Here is a 22,948-nt window from a genome sequence, read left to right on the forward strand (position 1 = left end):
TTGGCTTTCCTGGTTTGCTCCCTGCAGGACCGGACCAGTGCAGAATAATCCTCCTTGGAGGTGAATCCCATCCTCCATCCTTTGCAGGCTTTCTTTTTAGCCTCAGGAGGTCTGCTAGGTCCCTGGAGAGCCAGGAGGGCTGCTGTGTCCTCTTGCTGCCTTTCCTTTGAGATGGAATAGACATAGCTTGTACGTTGAGCATCGCTCGCTTGAGGAGCAACTACTCTTCTTGACCTCCCCTCTCCCTGGGGTCATGGTCCCTTAGGGCCTCACTGACCATCCTCCTGAGCTTGTTAAAGTTGGCTTTCCTGAAGTCAAGGACTTCTTTGTTGCTGACTGACTTTCCAACTTTACAGCAGATTGTGAAGGTGATCAGCTCGTGGTCGCTGTCACGCAGCTTCCCATCAATCACTAGGTCGCCGATTAGGTCATCCCCAGTTGCCGGTACCAGGTCGAGCAGTGCTTTGCCTCTCATTGGCCCATAGACTTCCTGAGTCAGGTAGAGGTCATCCACGCATGAGAGGAAGCTTTGCGACCACTCAGATTTTGCTGAGTGATCCTCCCACAAAGTGTCCAGGTAATTGAAGTCACCCATGACAACCATGGTCCTGGAGCATGCAGCCTCAGCCAGTTCCTGAGCGAACTCCTGGTCAAGCTCAGGACTTTGAGTGGGAGGTCTGTAGTAGACTCCCACCATTGTGTCCCCTGTGCTGTGTTCCCCACATATTTTAACCCAGAGGGTCTCCAGTCGTCCACCCTGGTTGCCAAGATCAGCTTGCAGGGATGCGTAGCTTTCCTTAACATAGAGAGCTACACCCCTGCTCCTTTTATCTATTCAATCCCTCCTGTACAGGTGATAGCCATCTATACCCGCAGTCCAGTCATGAGTGGAGTCCCACCAGGTCTCCGTTATCCTTATAACATCATAATTATTTGCACTGAGCAGGAGGATGAGCTCCTCCTGCTTGTTCCCCAATCTCCTGGCATTTGTGTACAGGCAGGCAAGTGTCCCCTTGGGGGCTCTTGCCTTGCCTACAGATTGTACCAGGGCTGGGGCTGATCCCAGGAACCTCCTGCTAGCCAGGGCTGCTCCGCCCCACCTCAACATGCTGTGCTCCCAGGTGCATGTGCAAATGTGCGGCTGGCAGCAATAAACTCCAGAGCAATAAGCTTCAGAGCTTATTGCTTTACATTAATAGGCATGTGTAGGCGTGCCCCGTGTTGATTTCAGACTTCTCAGAATGTTCTGTTGCAATCGTTTGGAATTGTGATCCTCTCCTCCAACATGCAGCCCTTCTCAGCTTGGTTTCATCCATGATTTTTATAAGTATAATCTATATTCCATAATCCAGATCATTAAAAAAAAATTGCATAGAACTGAGCCCAGGACAGATGCTTGTGGGGACCCCACTTGAGCTACCTCCCCAGTTTGATAGAGAACCAGTGATGACTACCCTTTGAGAGTGATTTTCCAACCCTCTGTATGTTCACTTAATGGTGATTTCATCTAGACCAGGGGTTGGCAACGTATAGCCCTGGGCTTGATCTTGCAGGTTAGGGGGATCAGCTGCGGGGGGGACTCCCCCCTCCCCCCCTCCGCTTGCTGACTGGCTGCTGGGGGGCAAGTGCCCCACCTAACTCAGGAGGCACCAGTCACCCATGCATTTGAAGACATTCAGCTACATTGATTATTTCTATAATCCACTAAAAATTCCTGGTATTTATTGTGAAAATTGAACCTTCTGTTCAAATGGCAAGTATATGCGGTATTGTTTCTGCTTCTACATACACTTATCCTTAGATTTCATTAAGTAAGAGATTCATGTCAGCCTAACAGATGCTAAAATTCCAAGCCATAAATTTTTAAGAATTGATTAAAAAATCATTGCCTTTTATTGGTGACCAAATGTTCATTTTCTTTACCAAGAAAATGTAATGTTTTTTTCCTTGGGGCAAATGTTGGGTTTGTTTAAGAGTTGTGTTAAAAAAAAATTAAAAAATTTAAAAAGCTGTTTTCTATAACCAAACCAATTGGAAACTGATGAAAAACTGGATGTTTGGCAAATAAGAAACATGAATTTAACATTGTATGCTTTTGTGATTTAGTAATTAAAATTTCCTTTTAAAACATCACACACATGTTCATATTTATCTGGAAAAACTGGTCCAAAATGTTTGTGACGACTCCTTTTTCAGTCTCAGTCTTTTCATCTCTCCATCCAGCTCACTTAGGGAATAACCTAAGGCCCATCGAAGTCAATGGGAGTTTTTCTGTTAACTTCAGTGGTTATGGATATTTGCACACATAGAAATCTTGCATGTAGGCACGTAACTGGAATATTAGGTACAACGTTGTTTGCTCTGCTTTTCCTTGTCTCGTGTAGACATACGTTTGTTAATATATAGTGGAAACTTTTGTAGATGTATTATTTGGAAGGCCTGATTCTAAGAATGACTCCTTCCATTTGAACTGCAAGCTGGGATTGTTTTCTGTGGTAGTGTAGCAGATTTTTGTCTATACAAATGACAGTTGTCAAGTAGATTTACAAATAAGGATTCTAGTGATAATCCTTTTTATAAAATAGGGGTGGGCAAAAACAGCCCACAGGCAAGATCTGGCCCACCAAATTATTCTATCTTGCCCACAGCTGCTCATCTGAAGGAGAATTGTATCCAGCCCATGGCTACCTTGGATTTTGACGTCTCGCACCCTTCTCCCTTCCCCCATGCCATAGCTAGCTGCAGCAGCAGCTCCAGTGGCCAGGCAGCAACTCCCCTCCCCAGCCCAGCCCAGCCTGCCTTGCTGTGCCCTGCCCCGCAGCCTACAGTGTATGATCCAAGGCAGGATACACTGAGCTCCTGGGCAGTCTTCTGCCTGCCAAGGCTGTTTGCACATAGCTCTGACCCTACATCCATTTGCAGACTAGACAGCCTGGCCCCCGGTGAGACTTGAAGCTCAAGTAAGGTTCTCCCTGCTGCCAGGAGAGGAGGTGCAGGGGGAAGAGGGCCAGGAGCCACAAGTTATCTGGTCCCTGCCAGGACAGGCTGGGGCTTGGTAGGGATGGAAGTGCCACTACTGCGGTGCTGCACTGTGTTCCTGCATGTTGCTTCAAGCCACATCATGTGGGAGCAGCTAGAAGGCTGGCATGGCTCCTGTCTGACTCTGGTACAGCTCCTGTCCATCCCTGGCATGCAGCTGGGTCCAGCAGTAGCCATGCCAACTGCTCCAGCTGTGCCCACATGGCCCAAAGTGGCATGTGAGAACAGTGTAGCACCAGCCTGGCCTGGCCACCTGCCAGGGACTCGGGGCAGGGAGAAGGGGGAAACATGTTGCAGCACTGGCCTGGCCAGGGCCAGGTAACTTGCGGCTCCCGGTCCCCTTGTCCCTGCACCCCCACCCCATCACAAGTCCCTGGCATGGCCAGGCTGAGTCAATGCCACACTGTGTTCCTGCGCATCACTTCAGACTACAGTGCAGCTGGAGTAGCTGGCATAGCCTTGTGCCAGGGTCTAAAAACTGCAGGAGCTGGTGCAGGGATCATTGCAGGAAACTTGTGCTCCTGTGTGTGTGAGTGCCTGCGCATGTGTGTCTGCAGATGCCTGTGTCTACACACATATCTGCATGCGCATGTGTCTGTGCATGCTTGTGTGTACATGTATGTCTGTGCATGGGTGTGTGTCTGCGCTCATACATGTGGCCCTCAACGATTCAACAAAACTCATTTAAGTGGCCCTCCAATTCAAATTATTGCCCACCCCTGGTATAAAGCATATGTTTCACTCTACATAAATGTGTAAATAATTTGTGGTCTTTAGCAAGTGTTCCATGATTTTTTGGTTTTTTTATCTGCTAAGTTACAAATATCTGTCCTTTTATGGTTTAAAAATATCCCACAAAAGGCCTGCCAGTTTATAACTATATGTTCTCAGATGGATCAAAGGGAAGTTTCCAAAAGCTTTTGAAAATAACAAGCTGGACAGGACAGCCTAGTCCAGCAGGCAATCTGAGCTTCTCTAAAGCTTATTTATGTGCTTTGTTCTTTCATTCATACCTTTCGCTGTAAGACACACCCTACTTTGTTGCCACTTGAAATATGCTTCAAATCCATATTTATTAAGAACTGGGACCCAGTGCACTTATACTGTTATAATTCTTGGTGGGCTAAAGCATCAAAATGAAAATAATTCTTCTTTCTTTCTTTTTTTGAAAGCACAAACTAAATAAGAGTTATGTCACAAGAGACATTTGCTGCCAGTCATTTAATTTATTCGAGTGCATTGTTTTTAATTCTCCACATGCTTTTCCCATTACATTATTTCTGTACACATATATTAAATTCCATCTTTCAGCCTTTTTTTTTAATTACTAGAGGGCGCAATCCAATTTTTTTCAGTAGAAGTTTTAAAATGTTTGTATACACATGCATGATTCTTAATGGTTGCATCAAACTACATAATAAATGCAAATACAACCATACAAAACATTATTTTTGAATAAAGTAGTTCTAGACCTGCCAGTTTCTCTCCACAAGCCGGATTTTCCAGAGGACATGAACATTTATTATTCTCAGCACAATTTTTAAAAGTTTAATCTAAGCAAATTGATTTTTTTCAAGACAGTCCTCAAATATTTATACACTCAGAATGTTTATAAAGCACCATTTAAGCCACAAAACCATATGTGATTAAGCAGTAGAAATACTTGCAAAAATGTCTTTACCTGTTGATTCCAGCTCTGTTTATAATGCAGTAAAAAGTAATCTGTCAGTGTAGATGCACTAAAAGCTATAAAGATCAACTTGATCATTATATACTTTCTTACTCTTAAATCTGTGTCCATATTATAGACAAGTCACTTGTAAAATTTCACTTTGACAGTACATTTAATTAATTGGGTGGTAGGATATCCACTTACATGGTCCTGTTCTCAGGATTTTTTTATTGTTTGGTGTAACTTACTGAAAAGGACTGACACTTAATTGATTGGCCTGTGTTGCCTAAATAGGACATTGCATCCTACCAAATGTATTAATTTCTAAATTATATATATCTCAGTTTTTTGTGACGCTTCTAAACTCCACAACAGCCCAGTTTTTTATTCACATCCCGTTCCCTGAATAGTTTACAATTTACACAAACTACAAGCACTGTACATTCAAAACTGCTGGAATGAAGCTTCAGAGTTTACATGTTCCATAGTGTTCAGTCACTGTGGGGCACTTAAAGACACTGCAGGAGAAAGATCTTATAGGAGCTGCTGCAGGGGGAGAACAGAGGTTTGTGTAGGAGTTCTCCATATGAAAATTTGTAGTAAACTACTATAGGGGACCCATTTCCTGCACTTCACAGCAATTAAATCAGCTGCAGATTTTCTAAATAGCAGAACACCATAGAATCGCTTAAAAAAAAAAAAAGCAAGAAACCTATGTCCCTCCTGGCTTCAAGAAAGAGAGCATGCTTGAGGAAAAGCACCTTATTGGGCTGAGGGTATCCTGATCAAGCAGTTTCTAATGTCCTAATATTGGCATGTGAAAAGCATCTGAAACTGGTATGGTTTTTCTTTGTATTGGTAAGTTTAGAAAAGCTTGGATTTATTTTTATTTTTACTGTGAATATTTTTGCTGTGAATATTTTTACTTTTGAGTAGCAATTTTCAGCCTAGAATAAAGATTTAGAGCCAAAATTACAAACCTTATGAAAAGTACATTTCCACTAGTAAAACTGATAATGCATTTTCTGCTATGCACTGAATTACCACTATATTCTGCTTAAGTTAGTAGCCCTTGTTTCTTCTTTGGGGTCGGGGGGTAGGAAGAATGTATTTTTATGTTTCTGTCCAAAGGTTAAAGGACTGAAAGTGCCAGAAGCTAAGGAACGCTTATTTCATGGCCAGGTACAGTCAGACAGTGGTTGTGTAACATTTCTCTGCCCCACCCTACCATCAACCTCAACTCTGACCTGCACAGACCACCCACCTGAAGGGTGAGCATTAGCTCCAACTTCATAGCTTAATTAAATCATATAAGGAGCCAGCAGTACTTACTGCAAATACTGTTAAAGTGTAAATATTTTCCAAAATGTTTCTGTTCAGGCAAGCCCAGTGGCTTTATGCCTGTAGAAAGCATAGCAACACCACTGATTATGACAGGGAGATACTAACATAGAGAGTGAGCAGAGATAGCAGCAAAAGGTATGTAACACCCCCAAAAATGTATCCCTTGAGGGTAAATCGCTTAGAAGAATATCCTATTTGTCTGAGTAAATGCAGTCACAAAACATATCCTTATTTTGATTATCTTGTGATTACTTGGACTATAGCTGTTCTAAGCTCTTTGAGGTTCTAGGTTTTATGAGAAAGATGAGAAAAGATCAATTTTCAGAAATAAATCCCCTTATTCAGTGTAGATAGATAAAGCTCCAGATTTGAAAGTACCTACAACATTTTAAAGAGTTAGGGATCTGGCCCTTAATATCTAAAAACCTTTACTTCCATTTGAAACTTTATCAGTGAATCTAGACTTCTCTTATTTAAATTAAAAAAGAAAATAAAGTTTAAAGAATAACCCTGAGTATTTTTCATGTAAGAACAAGTTCAGGTGGGCTCTTGAACAGATATTTTTACATTTCCTTGGGGTAGTGGTGATTAGTATTTTTCTCTATTTAAGCCACAGAATATAGGTTGCTTTGTGATAGACACAAAATCTAGTCAGTCTGCAAAAGAACATTCAAAATAATTTAAAATTCCATCTCATCCACAGGTCATAAAGGGTAATCCCAGGTCTGATGGTCAGGGGCCTTGACTCACATCACACCAGGCACTGAACAGTCGTGTACATGTGCAGTTTAGAATGACAGAAATCTGTTGTCTGTTTTTAGCCAAAATTCTATCTCCATCAGTAGTAGTATAGGGATTACAGAGTAGAAAATTATGTCTCTATCCAGCCTAAAATCATAGTCCCCTGACCTTACAAACTCTGGATATAATGCTTAGAATTAGCTTTTGTAAATCTAGGCCTGGTTTTTTTCACAGTTCTTTTTAGATCTGTAGGTTAGATTACATAGCTTTTCAGGAACAGCTATTACAGTGGGATATGTCAAAAATGAGCAAAGTGTTCCTATTCCTGAATAAGGGTATCAACACATGGAATCATTCAGGAATAATTATTAATGAACAATTCCTAAAATAAGCAACCCCTTAGTGGAAGAAAACTCAAAATTAAGACATCTTCAATCAAAAGTAGTAGTAAATGCAACAAAAACAAATCAAATGAACTGAAATGCTATGCCTTAGAATGAGTCTGTGAACTCTCTTTTGACATATCTCATACTAATACTGCCTGAGCTACCTTTCTAAAGATTCAGAGTAACGTGCAATGTGCTCTACCTGAAAACATATTCCTTATTTGAAATTTTGAATGATATGAGCCAGTAGTGATCATGAGAGAAAAAACAATCTGATCCTACTGCAAATGAATTGATGAGAATATTACTGTTGAATTTAGGAAGAAAAAGCATGAGCACAAGAAGTTGCACTCTAATGCTGACTGAGAACTCTTAATCTGTTTCATAAATTGAACATATCCGAAGGGTGCATTGTATATTTTCAGTAGAAAAGTTGATGTACACTCCAGCTTCATGTTCTCATGAATTCTGAGGAGCTAGTTTCTCTGATACATTAAATATGTGGTTAAGTGCTTTGCTGGATTGGGGCCAGAATGTCCAGCACCATAACAGGATTAAGTCCTCAATGTTGGGCACAGCTGAGGAGGCTATACTAACTGTACACCAGCAAGGGACTCCCCACACCAAGGGAATTCTCAGTTGAATAGTTAAGCTGATTTTGTGGTCCCTTCAGGGTACCAGAGCAGGGCAAAAGGGACTGTTTTGGAGCAGTGAATTTGGCTCTTGGACTCATCTTATATGAAGACTGATAAAAATGAGTAAATAATTCAGGATTTGGTCCACTGTTTGCAATAATTACAAATGTCAGTACAGTGCTGTGGTATTGACTGAGTTGCTTCTTTCTCTTTCCTTTCTTCTTTTCATCTTTAAAGGCTTAAGAATGCTTAATACCAATTACCAAATAAACCTTCTTACTGTAACTAAGCATTACAGTGATAGGTGTATGTCAGATAACATTAAAAATACCCAAAGAAAAACTGTATTTAAACACTAAAAATGAAATGTTGGAAAATAGGGTTTTTGGTTGTAGCCATATTATTCTGAGGACATAGGTAGGCATGGTTCTTTGAGTAGATGGGATATTTTTTATTAGTGATATATTATTTTATTTTATTATTTCATGTTATCTATAGTTTATATATATTATTTATTTTTTGTTATTTTATTTTATTAGTAATATCTTCTATTACTCAGTCTAATAAAAGATATCACATCTTCTCAAAGAACCTTGCCTGCCTATATTGGAAAATACAAATTCATAGATAATGTTCAACTAACAACCTTACATCCATCTGGCAATTCTGCTCATCATCAATATTAAAAACTCTGAATCTGAAATCAGTCAAATAATAAACCTTCCATGATTTTTCTGCTTAAAACATAAGTTTTTCAAGCCCAGAGCTAATAATCAACAAGCAAAAGAACGCAAATCTAGAGGCAGTTACTTAAAATGCCTTCGCTTAAAACATTAAAAAATGAGCACCTAATAATATTTTTATAAACTCATTTGATCAGACATCCAGTTAACTATTGCTGTAGTAAATATATACCATATATATGGTAAAGTAACTCTTACCTTTTCTGTTAGTTCAGTTCAGAAACACAGAAAACATTCAACATCTAAATTAATTATCAAAAAGAATATTCCCTTTTCTTTCTCATTCCTTACAGGAACAGAGTAAAGACTAACTAATACACATGCTCTACAGATAAGCTGTAAAGTTGGACCAGCTTCTTTAAAAATTATTAACACCAGGGCAAAGATTAGAAAATACATATTGATATAAAAAATGAGAAAATACATATTGACATATTGATGTATTTGCATAGCTGAGCAGCATGTATTTAGAAGACTTATGTAGCTGAGGATGTATTCAGTTGACTTATATAGCTGAGCAGCATGTATGTAGAAAATGTAATGATTAAACAAATAACAGTGTGAGAAAATATAAAACACTACCTGGCTTAAATGTTGTGGAAAGCTGCTAATGTGGAGTATTATTATTAAATAATCTTTTAAGAAACAGGATGCGCATCATTTTATATCTTTGAAATGCAAAAACAATGGCTAGTACATGTTAGCACATTCAAAAGACTGGAGTTCGTAGTGCATGACTGCCATATTTAAATTGCTATATGCATTATAAAATACAATCCATCAATTTCAGTAGAGTCTCAAAATCATTAGGTATGAATTACTTTAATCAATGTAAATTACTGGAGCTACATGGTATTTTTTTTTCAATTGAACTTGAATAAGCAGCTGAAGACTTCTCACTTGCTGACTTGGCTCATCACCAGGAACAGACTATTACAATGAGTTTTAAGTACCAACACGAGGCTCAGAGCTAATGAATAATAAAAAAAAGTGCATGTTGTTCTTTGTCACCAAGTGTTACCAAATCCCCATGATACCTATACAGGACTAAACTATATAGCAACAACACTTTATAAACTCACTAATATATAGCAAGTCTATGGGATTTTTTAATGGATTGAAGGAAAACTTCAAACAGTATTGATCAATGTGGAAACGTTTAACTTTTCTATCATGAAATTGCCTGAGCACTCATGAAGAACAGTGAACCCAGCTTGGAGTCATGTTTCTTAATTCATATACACAAAGTGCCAGATTCTGTCTGTACAGCTAGCCCATCATTCACACTCCCTTTATTTCTTGCTATTTCAGCTCTCTCCCCCTCCCCAGCTTTGTATCCTGCATATATTTTACATATATACAGGATATATAGGTAATATTTTTCCTATTATATTTTACATGCAGTAAATCTGGCTGTGTATTACTACTCTCTCTAGAGTAAGATCATTCCAGTTGATAATTTAGTCTTTGGGTAGGATCCTATACCACTTATTAGGCACCTAAATGGACAAAGTTCCATTTCCATCCTTTATAAGTCCCTGAAAAACCACTTATTTGTCTACTTTTTCAACATGCTATCATCTTAGCCCTAACACTAAGTCCTAAAAATACACCAAAAAGAAAGACTCTTTTGCATTGATTTCTGTGACTCATTCACCTAGCATTAACAGGTGAATAAACTGATAAACTTATAGGTGGCCATCAGGCCACCCCTGAGCCTGCGCTTTTCCAGGCTAAAAAGCCCCATGGCTCTCAGCCTGTCATCATAAGGTCTGTTCTCCTGACCTCTGATCATGCACGTGGCTCTTCTCTGGACTCTCTCAAGCATCTCTGTTCATCCTTTTTGAATTGTGGAGCCCAAAACTGGACACAGTACTCCAGCTGCAGCCTCACCAAGGCCAAGTACAAGGGGAGAATGATGTCCCAGGATTTGCTTGAGAAGCATCTATGGATGCAAGCCAGAGTTTTGGTTGCTTTACTAGCCGCAGCATCACATTGTAGGCTCATGTTCATCTTGTGGTTCATCTTAAATATATATTACTGTAAAACAGATATCTATTCTGTTCAACCTCCCAATGCACTAGAATTTAGATCTAGAAGCCTCTTGACCTTTTTAGATTGAAAATGTAACTAGACCCAAACTCCTGGCTTCTCTGATTCAGTATAACCAGCTTTACAGTTTCTACCGAAGAAAGGGAGGGACTAAAGCAAGATGCAGATTGATAGGGAAAGATACAGCCTGCCACCATAAACTCCAGGACGCATTAATATGACCTATTAGGATATCATAAAAGGAGGTAATAGGATAAATGATTCCATAATAAATAGTGGAAAGTAGTAGCATTAAGTTTCCCCGCAATCTGAAATAAAAGAGCAGATAATATTGGAAAACTAAAGAGCTGTTTTATATTATCTTCAATGCTGTCCAGAAGCAACTTTTCTGTTGGACTCAGTCTGTTCAACTTTTTTATCAGCCATTCAGTCATTATGAGAAGCAAATTATTTGATAGACTTCTTTCAGCTAGGAACCAGAACCAGCAGATATTAATCCCTTCAAGCAAGGCTAAAGGCTTGGCTTTAGCAAGGCTAAAGAGTACTACCCGATGTCTCCCTGTTAACAGGAAAATTTGTTTCCTTTGATCTCCAAAGTACTTCTCAATTGAAGCAAGAGGCCACATGTGCCTAGGCTGGGTTACCCATACTTGTTGTTCAAATCTGGTAATATCTTTTTTCCCAAAGAGTTTGTGATGCCTCCTGATTCTATTATTTTGTTTTGTTTTCTACCCTAATCAATATCATTCCTTTTGTGTGTTTTCCTATAGGCTCTATAACTCTTCTGGTACAAACATTTCACCCAAAATAGATTGTAAGGGCTCATTTAGTTTTTACACTGAGAGCCTCATGTTCCTACAATAGAAAAAGTACATAGCGGAGTTGATCTTAGTACAAAGGTCATTCATCTGGGTTGCTAAGTGTTTTACATTTTTTCTGTAAAGAGGCTTATTGTATGTATGCCAGAAGAAGTAACGTTTTACTTTACTACGCAATCATTTATAGTCATCACTGTGGTAGGGGCAGGGGTGACATGGGTGCTAAGGGGCATGGTAGACAGCCCAGCGGTCATAAGTTTGAGGCTATAACATAAGTGCTCACTGTGTGGCCCTGTCAGATCCCAACAAACCTATAAATTCTGCTAAATACCTTGTCACAAAGACACAAAAAAGGAAAAGATCACTGTGGTGTTGCTAATTTAATTATCTTATCTGTGACGTAGATGATTACACAGTCAAGCGGGTGGCAAATTGGCTAATAGGATGCACCCAGAGAGTGGTGGTGGACAGATTGGCATCGACCTGGAAAGATGTGGGCAGTGGAGTTTCCCAAGGTTCAGTCCTTAGGCCAGTGCTGTTCAATGTCTTCATCAGTGACTTGGATGAGGGCATGGAGAGCACTCTGTCTAAATTCACAGATGACAGACACCAAAGTATGGGGTAAAGTAAACACACTAGTGGGCAGGGAACGAATCTAGGTGGATCTGCACAGGTTGAACAGAATAGGATGCAGTTCAACAAGGACAAATGCAAAGTGCTGCACCTAGGGAGAAGGAATCACAAACACACTTACAGGATGGGGGATGACCTTCTCAGCAGCACTGCAGCAGAGAGGGATCTCAGAGTCATAGCTGACTCCAAGATGGACATGAGGGAGACAATCCCACTGCAAGGGAAAGGGGCTAGAGAACCTCCTTAGCTAAACAGAGAAATCCAAGGAAGCCTAAGGGCAAAAAAAGAGGCATACAGACTGTGGAAGCAGGGGGAAGCTGCCAAGGAGGAGTATATCTACTTGGCCCACATTTGCAGGGAGGCAGTTAGAAAGGCCAGAGCAACTACAGAGCTGAGGCTGGCAGCACAAATTAAAGACAACACAAAGTCTTTTTTTTAGGTATGTAGGGAGTAAAAGGAAAGCACAGGGCAGCATAGGACCCCTACTGAAGAAGCAGGAGCAACTAGTGACAAACGGGGGACAAGGATGAGTTCTTCAATGAGTTTTTTGCCTCAGTGTTCTTGAACAAGGGTCAAGATAAGTGTCCTAATGGGTTCGTAGATGGACATCAGAGGGACACCAGCCTACCAGCTGTCAGTGCTGCCTTGGTGCAGAGTCACTTGGACTGGATGTGTTTAAGTCAGCAGGCCTGGATGAGCTGCATCTGAGAGTACTGAAGGAATTGGCCAGTATCGTAGCAGAACCACTGGCTGTTTGAGTGCTCATGGCGATCCCAGAGGACTGGAAAAGGGCCATTGTGGTCCCTATTTTCAAGAAGCAGAGGAAGGAGGATCCAAGTAATTATAGGCCAGGTAGTCTCACCTCTATCCTTGGAAAAGTCTTTAAAAAAATTAGTAAGGATCATATTTATGCGAGTCCAGTGGGAAAAACAATGTAGCAGGGCAACCAGCATGGATAGCAGCAGGTAGCAGCAGCAGGTAGATCATGCCTGATTAATCTGGTTTCTTTTTATGACCAGGTCACAAAAAACTTAGACACAGGAGTAGAGGTGGATGTTTGTTATTTACTTGGATTTTAGGAAGGCCTTCATTATGATATCTCATCCCATTCTCATAAATAAATTAAGAGGCGGTGACTTAGATGATTACACAGTCCAGTGGGTCACAAATTGGCTTGGGGGTTGTACCCAGAGAGTGATGGTGGACAGGTTGGTATCAACCTGGAAGGATGTTGGCAATGGGGTCCTGTAGGGCTTGGTCCTTGGACCTGTACTCTTCAATATCTTCATCAGTGACTTAGACATAGGTGTAAAGTGTACTCTGTCCAAGTTTGTGGATGATACTAAATTGTGGGGTGAAATGAACACACTAGAGGGTAGGGAACAATTTCAGGCAGACCGGGGTAGGTTGGAAAAGTGGGCAGAACACAATAGGATGCAGTTCAACAAGGACAAAAGCAGAGTGCTGCACATAGGGCGTAAAAATATCCAGCACACCTACTGGCTGGGAAATGACCCTCTCAGCAGCACAGAAGCGGAAAGAGATCTAGGAGTCATTGTGGACTCCAAGATGGACTTGAGTTGTCAGCGTGATGAAATCATCAGCAAAGCTGATGTGCACTTTATCATGCATTAGCAGATGCATGACATATCGAACCAAGGAGGTTATACTTCCCCTCTCTGTGGCATTGGTCAGACTGCAGTTGGAGTACTGCGTCCAGTTTTGGGTGCCGTACTTTAAGAAGGATGTGGATAATCTTGAGAGGGTCCAGAGGAGGGCCATTTGTACAGTTAAGGGTTTGCAGGCCAAGCCCTGCGAGGAGAGACTAAGGGACTTGGATCTCGTTAGCCTCCACAAGAGAGGGCTGAGAGGTGATCTTGTGGCTGCCTACAAATTCATTAGAGGGGTGCAGCAAGGAACTGGAGATGCTCTATTCACCGGGGTGCCTCTTGGGGTAACAAGGAACAATGGTCACAAACTGACAGAGGGCAGATTTATGCTGGACATAAGGAAAAACTTCTTCATGGTAAGGGTGGCCAGAATTTGGAATGGGCTTCCTTCCAAGGGCAATGGTGTTCTCCCTTACTTTGGAGGTCTTTAAGAGAAGGCTGGATAGGCATCTGTCTGGGGTCACCTGACCCCAGCACTCTTTCCTTCCTAGGCAGAGGGTCAGACTCAGTGTCCCTTCCAACCTTAGCATCTATAAATTTATGAGTCGTTGATGTGATGAATTGATCAGTAAAACTAACCACACTTTATCATGCATTAGCAGGTGCATCACAAACAGGTCCAGGGAGGTGATACTTCCTCTCTATGTGGCACTGGTGAGGCCACAGCTGGAATACTGCATCCAGTTTTGGGCACCATACTTCAAGAGGGATGTGGATAGCCCTGAGAGGGTCCAGAGGAGGGCCACTCATATGGTTAGGGGCCTGCAGGTAAGGCCCTACAAGGAGAGATTGAGGAACCTGTATCTCTTCAGCCTCCACAAGAGAAGGCTGAGAGGTGATCTTGTGGGCACCTACAAATTCATCAGTGGGGGGACAGCAAGGGATAGGAGATGCTCTGTTTACCACGGCAACCCTTGGAGAAACTAGAAATAATGGCCACAAACTGACAGAGAGCAGATTCAGGTTAGACATCAGGAAGAACATCTTTATGGTAAGGGTTACCAGAATCTGGAATGGGCTTCCAAGGAAGGTGGTGCTCTCCCCTAAGTTGGGGGTTTTTAAGAGGAGACTAGACAGGCACCTGCCTGGGGTCATCTGACCCTAGCAGTCTTTCCTGCCCGGGCAAGGGGTTGGATTCAAAGATCTGCTGAGGTCCCTTCTGACCCTAACATTTTTGAATCTATGAATCTTTCCTTTCTATTTTAATTAAGTATTTATACTACTGTTATTTTACTGTATTCAGCTGGAATTGGATCGGATGAAACTTTTTTGTTTTTCTGATCCTGAAAGACTTAAGATCAGCATGGCTGATACTTAAAGAACTCTTAAGTATTTTATGTTTAATAAAATACTTCCAATGCTTGGAGGTTAAAATTTCTTATATGGTTGTGGTAAAGTCAAAGAATAATGAATCATAAAAAGCAATCCATCACTCTTCAAACAAAGTAAAGTTAATCAGGCAGTTATGTAAAGAGTGGAATCTGATAGAGTGCTGGGATGCACTTCACATTCTAATTGCATAATAACACTCCTTTTTTATAGCATTCTGTCCCCATTCCTTTAACTTCTTGGACTGTCTATCTTATTAAGCCTTTCAGTATGAACCACTGAGGGGAAAAAACACCATGGAACTAAAACATGTTATGTCTAAAACTTCTTCAGCTGTATATTGTTTGGGTTTTTTTTCATAGATATCTCATAATTCTGAACTGTTGATGCCCTAAATGCTTTACACTATTTTTGTCTTTGCTGTTTACAGTTACTATATTCTATAGGCAATTTATTTTTTCTTAAAATCTTATTAGACAGCTATTCTCCTAACTAACATTTTAACTAAAGAGAGTTAAATAGCATTCTCACAGTAACATACTATTATCTTTCCAAAGTCAATCAAGAAGATAACCATAGAGTAACAAAAAGTCCAATATTCACCCAGGAGTAGTGTGAAATCTCTGTAGTTTTCCAATCAAAGAGTCAAGGAATCAGCAAGTCATCCTTTTAATTTCCTTAATCTAGAATTAATGAAATAAACAAGTCAATTTATTGGAATACTGTATAGCTGGGAGAGATGTTAGACAGAGCTTGAGCTAAATAGCAGGTAGACCAATGGCTTGTGTAAATGAAATGTAAATGAAGAAGAGTCACTTAAAGTATGAAGGAGGGCTGTAAATTGGAAGCAAAGCTGGTCTTAGGAGTAGCTGCAAAACAAGAGAAGTACACTAGAATAGATGACGTAATTATGGGGAAGAGCAAGATCATGCAAAGGTAAAAAAGTTGGTTACCTCTGGACTGCAGAGAGGTTGGTAGAGATAACAGGTAGATTATAATGACCCACAAAGCCATTGTCTCAAGCTTTGTCTGCCTTTTTCGCAGACCTGAGGATAGAGGTAACTACCCCTATTAGTCTAAAAGCAGATGGACCTGAGCTTGGGCACTTTCTGGCCAAAAGTTTGTCTAACACCCCAACTGCCATGGTTGTTCCAGGAACCTGCTCATAAGCAGACACTCAGACCCCACAGTTGAGGACTGTATTAAAATGGAACTAAGTGAAATGGAGTGGTACTACAGGAAGACAGACGAGGAAAATGGGAAAGAAATGGCAGATCTCACCTGGTGGAGAGAGGTCTGGCATAGACTTTTTCAGGAGCAGGCCTTCTGAGGAAGGCAGTGGGGGAGGGTATGGATATGGGAATGGGTGTGTGAGCATGTGGATACGCGGTACGAACTGTGTAACAGGTTTTTAGTGTGCTTTGAGCTGCCAGGTGAACCACAGGGGCCTCTTGGTGGAGTGTTGGAGGTGGTGAGATAATTTTTTTTGCAAAAATCTATTTAATAAAAGGTATCACCAGAAATATCCTTGTCTCATGTATTTTCTGGACTTCACATTAACAGCAGCACTCCAAACATACACCAGTAGTCTACATTAAATTAAAAAAAAAAAGAGTTCAATTTTTTTCAAAATATGTTTGCTAATTAATCATAAGACCCTTCTTGTTCATCATGCTAATGCCTTTATGTAGTCCTAACATGATTCTTTGTTGTCGGGTTCCTATTTCAGTTTGCATACAGACATCCATTTAGAAATGTCTTCTATTTCATCCATTAGAATTCACCATGCATGTATTATAAAAGTGGGCATTTCTAAATAGCATCACTGCAAATGGAAGTTGGAGTAATGTAGCTTTTTAACAACATAGAGGCATTACATTTAAATGTTCATCAATAATGCTGGAATGCTGTTACCTCATAGTTATCTATGATTCTAATAACGAGAGTGGGGGTTGTATAGGCAGCTTTTCTGAAAGCATTGATTAAGACTATATTCTCAAGGAAATAGGTATAATGCTTTTAGTTAAGTTATAGATATTTTAGTAAAGTGCGGTTATTTTTTCTATTTATATAGGTTTATGTTCCAGATGAGTTTAATGCCATATTAGGAAGAAGTGCAAATAAGCAAGTATTTGAAGGTTTAACAACAGGACTTGTCAGGATCACTGCTGTAGTTTTTGAATGCCTGATCTCTACTCTACCAGATGGGAACAACCAGCCTGCCTTACCAAAAATAATACAGGATGTAAAAAACAAACCTTCACAAGCTGAGGCTTTTAACAGCAGGATCCAGGACCTGATCAGGTAAAAACACAAAGAAATATCTTTATTTTTTTCTTAAGTAAAAAAAGAAATTACAGTGACCTGCCAGAGGTCACTAGTCTCCCTAAACTGTAGCCAGTAACACATGTGCATGATTGAGAAGACTATTAAATGGCTATGTAGAGGCTCTCAAGAGAAATCACTCTTTCAGAAAACTGTGGAACATCAAATATGCATGTACTCTAAATGGAAAGTTGTCTGTGTATTTAAGTGAAGTTGGTCCTGTCCAGCTTTCCCCTTGTAATGTGGAGAAACTCCTTTATTCCTCTTGTGAACCATACAAATACATCCTTATTCACAGAGAAGCCATAAAATGAACTGCAGGGATATCAGCGTCAAGAAACATACACAGAAGAAAAGGCAACTAATATACACAACACCAAAATAAATTTTCTTAAAGAATAGAAAGCGCATGTGAGAGTTCATTTTTCTATTTGAGCAGGACCTGATTTTATAACTGGTAATATACAGACAGCAGGAGAAGGGAATAGGACAAAAAGTCAGTTGGGCTTGTCTCTTTTTTGAGTTGCATGTTGCTTCTAGTTTTCCAAATTGAAAACTGCTTTTCCTTCTTACTGAGGGTCTTGATTATTTATTCAGTATTTTAAGAGCACTTTTTTAAACTTCATACAAAAGGAAAGTTTATTCTAGGATCATTTTTAGCACTTAATGATAACCTGTCTCCATTTGTTTTTGTTTTTGTTTTTTCCATAAGCATTGCAGTCTCAAAGCCACAGAGTTGAGAGGGCTCAACACTTCCCAGGATCACGCCCTGCATTTCTCTAATTCTGGTGCATAAAAAGTTTTGTATTCTCCCTTTGGGAATTCATGGTTCCTATAAGTCAGTGGAATCATTTTGTTGATTGTTCATTCTTTCTGTTACTTTTCTTAGATAAAATGACAAAAATTCTTTGCAACAGTTTTTTGCAGTTCACACATACCATATTTACTCAGATATAAGACAAAGTCCCGGCCCAGTTAGCATGGGTGGAAAAGCTCTTCACCTTGCATTTGCATACAAGGAAAAATCATTAAATACATTGCCTAGCATTAAACTTCTGCCAAAAACAGTATGTGCTCAGTAATAGAAACCAGCTATGAAATTGATTGAATCCAACCACCACTGAGCATGGCTGTAAAATGCATAACCCAAATGGGCAAACATATTGATACTTTTTTTCCCATACTATTATTTTTTTTCTTTTTGACCTTTAAAAAATATGGGTGGATGTTCCATCCACAGGGAACTGGCATTGGACCTGGAAGTACTGCAATACTAGCCCGGCACCTGGAGGGCCAGAGCCAGCTCTGACACCCTCCCCTTGGTGCTAAAAAAATCTTGATCTTAGCCAAAAGACCAAGATGCTTATGGGAACTTTTTTCACAAATTTTATTAAAAACCCACTTTTCACTCTACACTTACAAAATGTCACATATTGAACATCCTTGTTTTACCACAATTTTCTTATCACAAAAACAACTACATAACCCAAAAAGCATGCAGCTATATATATTAAACCCTTAAATGTTATATGTTAACTACCCACAAAAAAACACTTACAGAACTCTCTGTCTTAATACAGAAACCCATGAAAACCTGTTACTTCAGTAACCACCTTAAACTTTCTGTCCCTGTCATGACTGCTCTCTGTTGGTTTAGTGAAAGACATGTATCCAGTCCTTTTTCCTCCACTTCTCCATCTCATCCTCTCTGATCTCTCCCTTGTCCCAGTCAGTGTAGTATTTCACTTCAGGCAACCACAGCTTCAGGCAGTCTCTCTTAGTGAAAGCCAACCCCTTAAAAAAATGAAGGTTTTTAACTTTCCATAAACTAGTTTGAAATCATGCTAACAAAGTCCTTAATAACGTTTACTCCAGTCCCTTTTGTATGAGTCCATATAGTACCATCTCCCATGCTAACAAGAGGTTTATTTTCATAGATTTCATAGACATTCAGTCTGGAAGGGACCCCAGAGGATCATCAAGTCCAGCCCCCTGTCCCAGGGGCAGGAAGTCAGTAGGGATCATAGGATCCCAGCAAGATAAGCATCCAAATGTATCAGAGTGGATGCTTGAACCGCCTCTGGCGGCAATCTATTCCAAACCTTGGGGGTTTGGACAGTAAAGAAGTTCTTCATTATGTCCAGCCTGAATTGGTTACGGCAGAGTTTGTGACCATTTGATCTTGTCATCCCTTGGAGTGCTCTGGTGAACAGACATTCCCCCAGATCTGATGAGCACCCTGATAAACTTATAGGTGGCCACCAGATCACCCCTGAGCCTGCGCTTTTCTAGGCTGAAGAGTCCCATGGCTCTCATCCTCTCATCATAAGGTCTGTTTTCCTGACCTCTGATCATGCACATGGCTCTTCTCTGGACTCTCTTAAGCTTCTCCACATCCTTTTTGAATTGCAGAGCCCAAAACTGGACGAAGTGTTCCAGCTGTGGCCTCACCAAGGCCGAGTACAATGGGAGGATGACGTCCCAGGATTTGCTTGAAAAGGATCTATGGATGCAAGCCAGTGCTTGGCTCCCTTTAGTAGCCACAGCATCACATTGAAGGCTCATGTTCATCTTGTGGTCAGTCATGACCCTTAAGTCCCTTTCATTTGTAGTGCTAACCAGCATAGCACTGCCAAAACTGTAAGCATGCTGCAGGTTTTTCCTCCCAAGGTGGAGAACCTTGCATTTTCCAGTGTTAAACACCATCAGGTTCTCATCCACCCAGTTCATGAGCCTGTCAAGGTCTTCCTGGATCACCCTCCTATCCTCAGGTGTGGATGCTTTACCCCAGAGTTTGGTGTCATCAGCAAACTTGGCCAGCCAGCTTCTGACACCAATGTCCACATCATTGATGAAGATGTTAAACATTATAGGCCCTAGGATAGAGCCTTGAGGGACTCCACTGGTGACCACACACCAAGACAATTGGCTTCTATCAACCACCACACTCTGGGTCCTACTGTGGAGCCAGTTCCCCAGCCAGCGGATCATGGTGGGGTCAAGGCCCCGGTTAGCCAGTTTTGCCAAGAGGTGATCATGGGATACCAAATTGAAGGCTTTTTTGAAGTCAAGATATACGGCATCAATCTCTTCCCCCTTGTCCAGGTGATAGGTCACCTAGTCGTAAAAGGAAATGAGATTGGTCAGGAAAGACCTATCCGCAACAAACCCATACTAGGTATCCCTCAGGATATTGCCATCAGCTAGTCTGTTAAGGATGGCCTCTTTGATAATTTTTTCCAAGACCTTCCCCAGGATAGAGGTCAGGCTGATGGGCCTGTAGTTTGCCGGACCTACATTCCTCCCTTTCTTAAAGATAGGCACCACATTGGCCTTCTTCCAATCTTCAGGCACTTCACCAGAGCTCCAGGAGTTCTCAAAGGTCCATGCTAGGGACTGAGCTATGATGCTTGCCAGCTCCTTGAGTATCCTTGGGTGTAAACTGTCAGGGCCGCCTGACTTGAAAGTATCCAGCCTGTTAAGGTGTTCCTTCATGAGGTCAGCTTTGATGGAGGACAAGGAATCTCCCTCACCCGGACCTCCGTGACCCAATTCTAAGATTTATGCCTGAATGAGGAATCTGGGGTTGGGTTGATAATTAACTATTCATTTCCCTAATTTTAAAAAGTGTTTTTGGTTGCCAATTTCATGTATTTTTTAAATTGGTCTTGACTATAGAGGATTTGCTGAAAATGGGGCTTTAAATTTGTTTCAAGAGGAACATCCAAAATAGGGGCACCCAAAATCATTCTGGAAATGTTAGCCCAGTAAAACTAATACTAGTAGTATAATACAATAATCAACTGTAATACAATAATCAACTTATATCTGTTGAGATGCTATTGCAAAGGGTATCAGGCAACACTGTTGCAATAGATGCCATGTTACAGTGTCCCATCTGGAATTTCATGTGTACAGTGCCTCACAAGCGTATTCTTCAGACAGACATAAATTTTCCAATAACATCCAATAAAGGCCCAGTTTTCAAAGGTGAGAAGCACTGGCAGCTCCCAATGAACTTTAGTGGATACCTTCTGAAAATCGAGCCCTTGAGAGTTTAGTTTGCACACTCAGCCACTGGTGAATGATGTTAGTGAAAGGGTTTGGACTGAGTTTGTCAGAGAAATGAAAAAAAGATGCGACTGGGATAAAGGGCTGAAGCAAAGGTAAACAGTTGGTGACACTAAGAAAGTGGCAGACCCTTTCCCACACCCGCTTTGCATAGGTACACTCCCAGACATATTCCACTGTTTCTTCTTCCTTGCATCTCTCCCTTGGGCATCTAAAAGAACTCATAAAGCCCCATTTATGATGCACGTCTCTTATTGGAAGGATATTTCTTACAACCATCCACGCTTGGTCAGCATGTTCCCCTTTTAGTTGTTTACCCGCCACCACTCCCCACACCCTCTTCACTTGTCCTTCTATAAATAATCCTTCTGGATTTCCAACCATGCTTTCCCTATTTTACACCTCTGCATGAAACCCTCCATTCTGATGTAATGAATAGTTAGTTGCCAAGAGGTCTCCCCATTTCCTCAAAATTGCAGCTGTGTGAAATTGGGTGATACATTCTGTTTTTCCTCTCCCTCCATTACCGTCTTGCATACCACACTTACATGTGTCACATAGACAAACAATCCCAAGTCTGGCAGACCCATCCGCCCATCTCTCTTGCTTTGTGCAGTTCAGATCTAGCCAATCTTTCTCTTTTTGTTGCCCTAAAAATCAGGGTGTATCTGGTTCTCTTCCCAAATGGAGGAGGAGCAACCAGCAAGTTTAATATTTCCTTAAAGTATGCTCAGTTTTCTCCAAATGAGAATCTATTTATCTTCTCTAAATGGGAACCCAGTTATCTGTTTTAATATACCCAGTATATGTTTTAATAAATCAGTTTTATTGAGCATTATAATGTATTAACTCGAAGTATGCGTATAGATATAATCGTAGCAGTTTCAGTAATCTTAGCAAGATACAGTCTAAGCAAGCTAGTAATTGTATGTCACCAGTTCTAATAATACACGACTCAGGAGCTGGCCAGGCTTCCAGAGTGGGCAAGGTTCCTTGAAGAAGGTCAGATGTCTCCAGTTCTGAGGCATCATTAGGGTGAGGGGAAAAGGAGGAGGGGATGGGAAAGAAAAGGGGAAGAGAAGGGAAAAGGAAAAGAGGCGGGTAATATTTATAGTCCTTTAGTCATGTAGCTACCAATTAGGCCAGGTGTGGGCAAAGTGGCCCATCCGGCTGGCAGGCAGACTCCATTTCCTAGCAGTCCCCACCTACATGGCTGGGGCTGGTTTCCATGGAGATCCAAGCTACAGCTGCATGGAGAAGCTCAAGGCTGGGGTTGCCATGGAAGCTAGTTGCAGCCTTGTTGGCAGCACTCACAGCAGAGTAGGGCAGGGGGCTGCTCTAGAGCCACTGGGATCTTGCAATGGAGGCAGCTTGCTCCAGATCCAGGGCAGAGCTGTGATCTGTAGCCTGCACACTCCAGCAGAGGCACACAAGCAGGGGATCATGGCTCTGCTCTGGTTCCTTGCAGTGGTAACAGCCTGGTCTGGAGC

General features: G+C 41.1%; 1 protein-coding gene across 4 annotated transcripts in view; it reads left to right on the plus strand.

The window, feature by feature from the left end:
- The window catches only part of SCAPER (S-phase cyclin A associated protein in the ER), a 364,249-nt gene that overhangs the window by 262,853 nt on the left and 78,448 nt on the right, over nucleotides 1–22,948 (plus strand). For all 4 annotated transcript variants that reach the window (XM_019533358.1, XM_019533360.1, XM_019533359.1 and 1 more), the window contains one exon: nucleotides 17,137–17,366. In XM_019533358.1, coding sequence (XP_019388903.1) covers nucleotides 17,137–17,366 — 230 coding nt within the window. The remainder of the gene's footprint in view (nucleotides 1–17,136; nucleotides 17,367–22,948) is intronic.

Source organism: Crocodylus porosus, unplaced genomic scaffold (assembly GCF_001723895.1).
Source record: "Crocodylus porosus isolate Cpor-Errol unplaced genomic scaffold, CroPor_comp1, whole genome shotgun sequence".
NCBI lineage: Eukaryota > Metazoa > Chordata > Crocodylia > Crocodylidae > Crocodylus > Crocodylus porosus.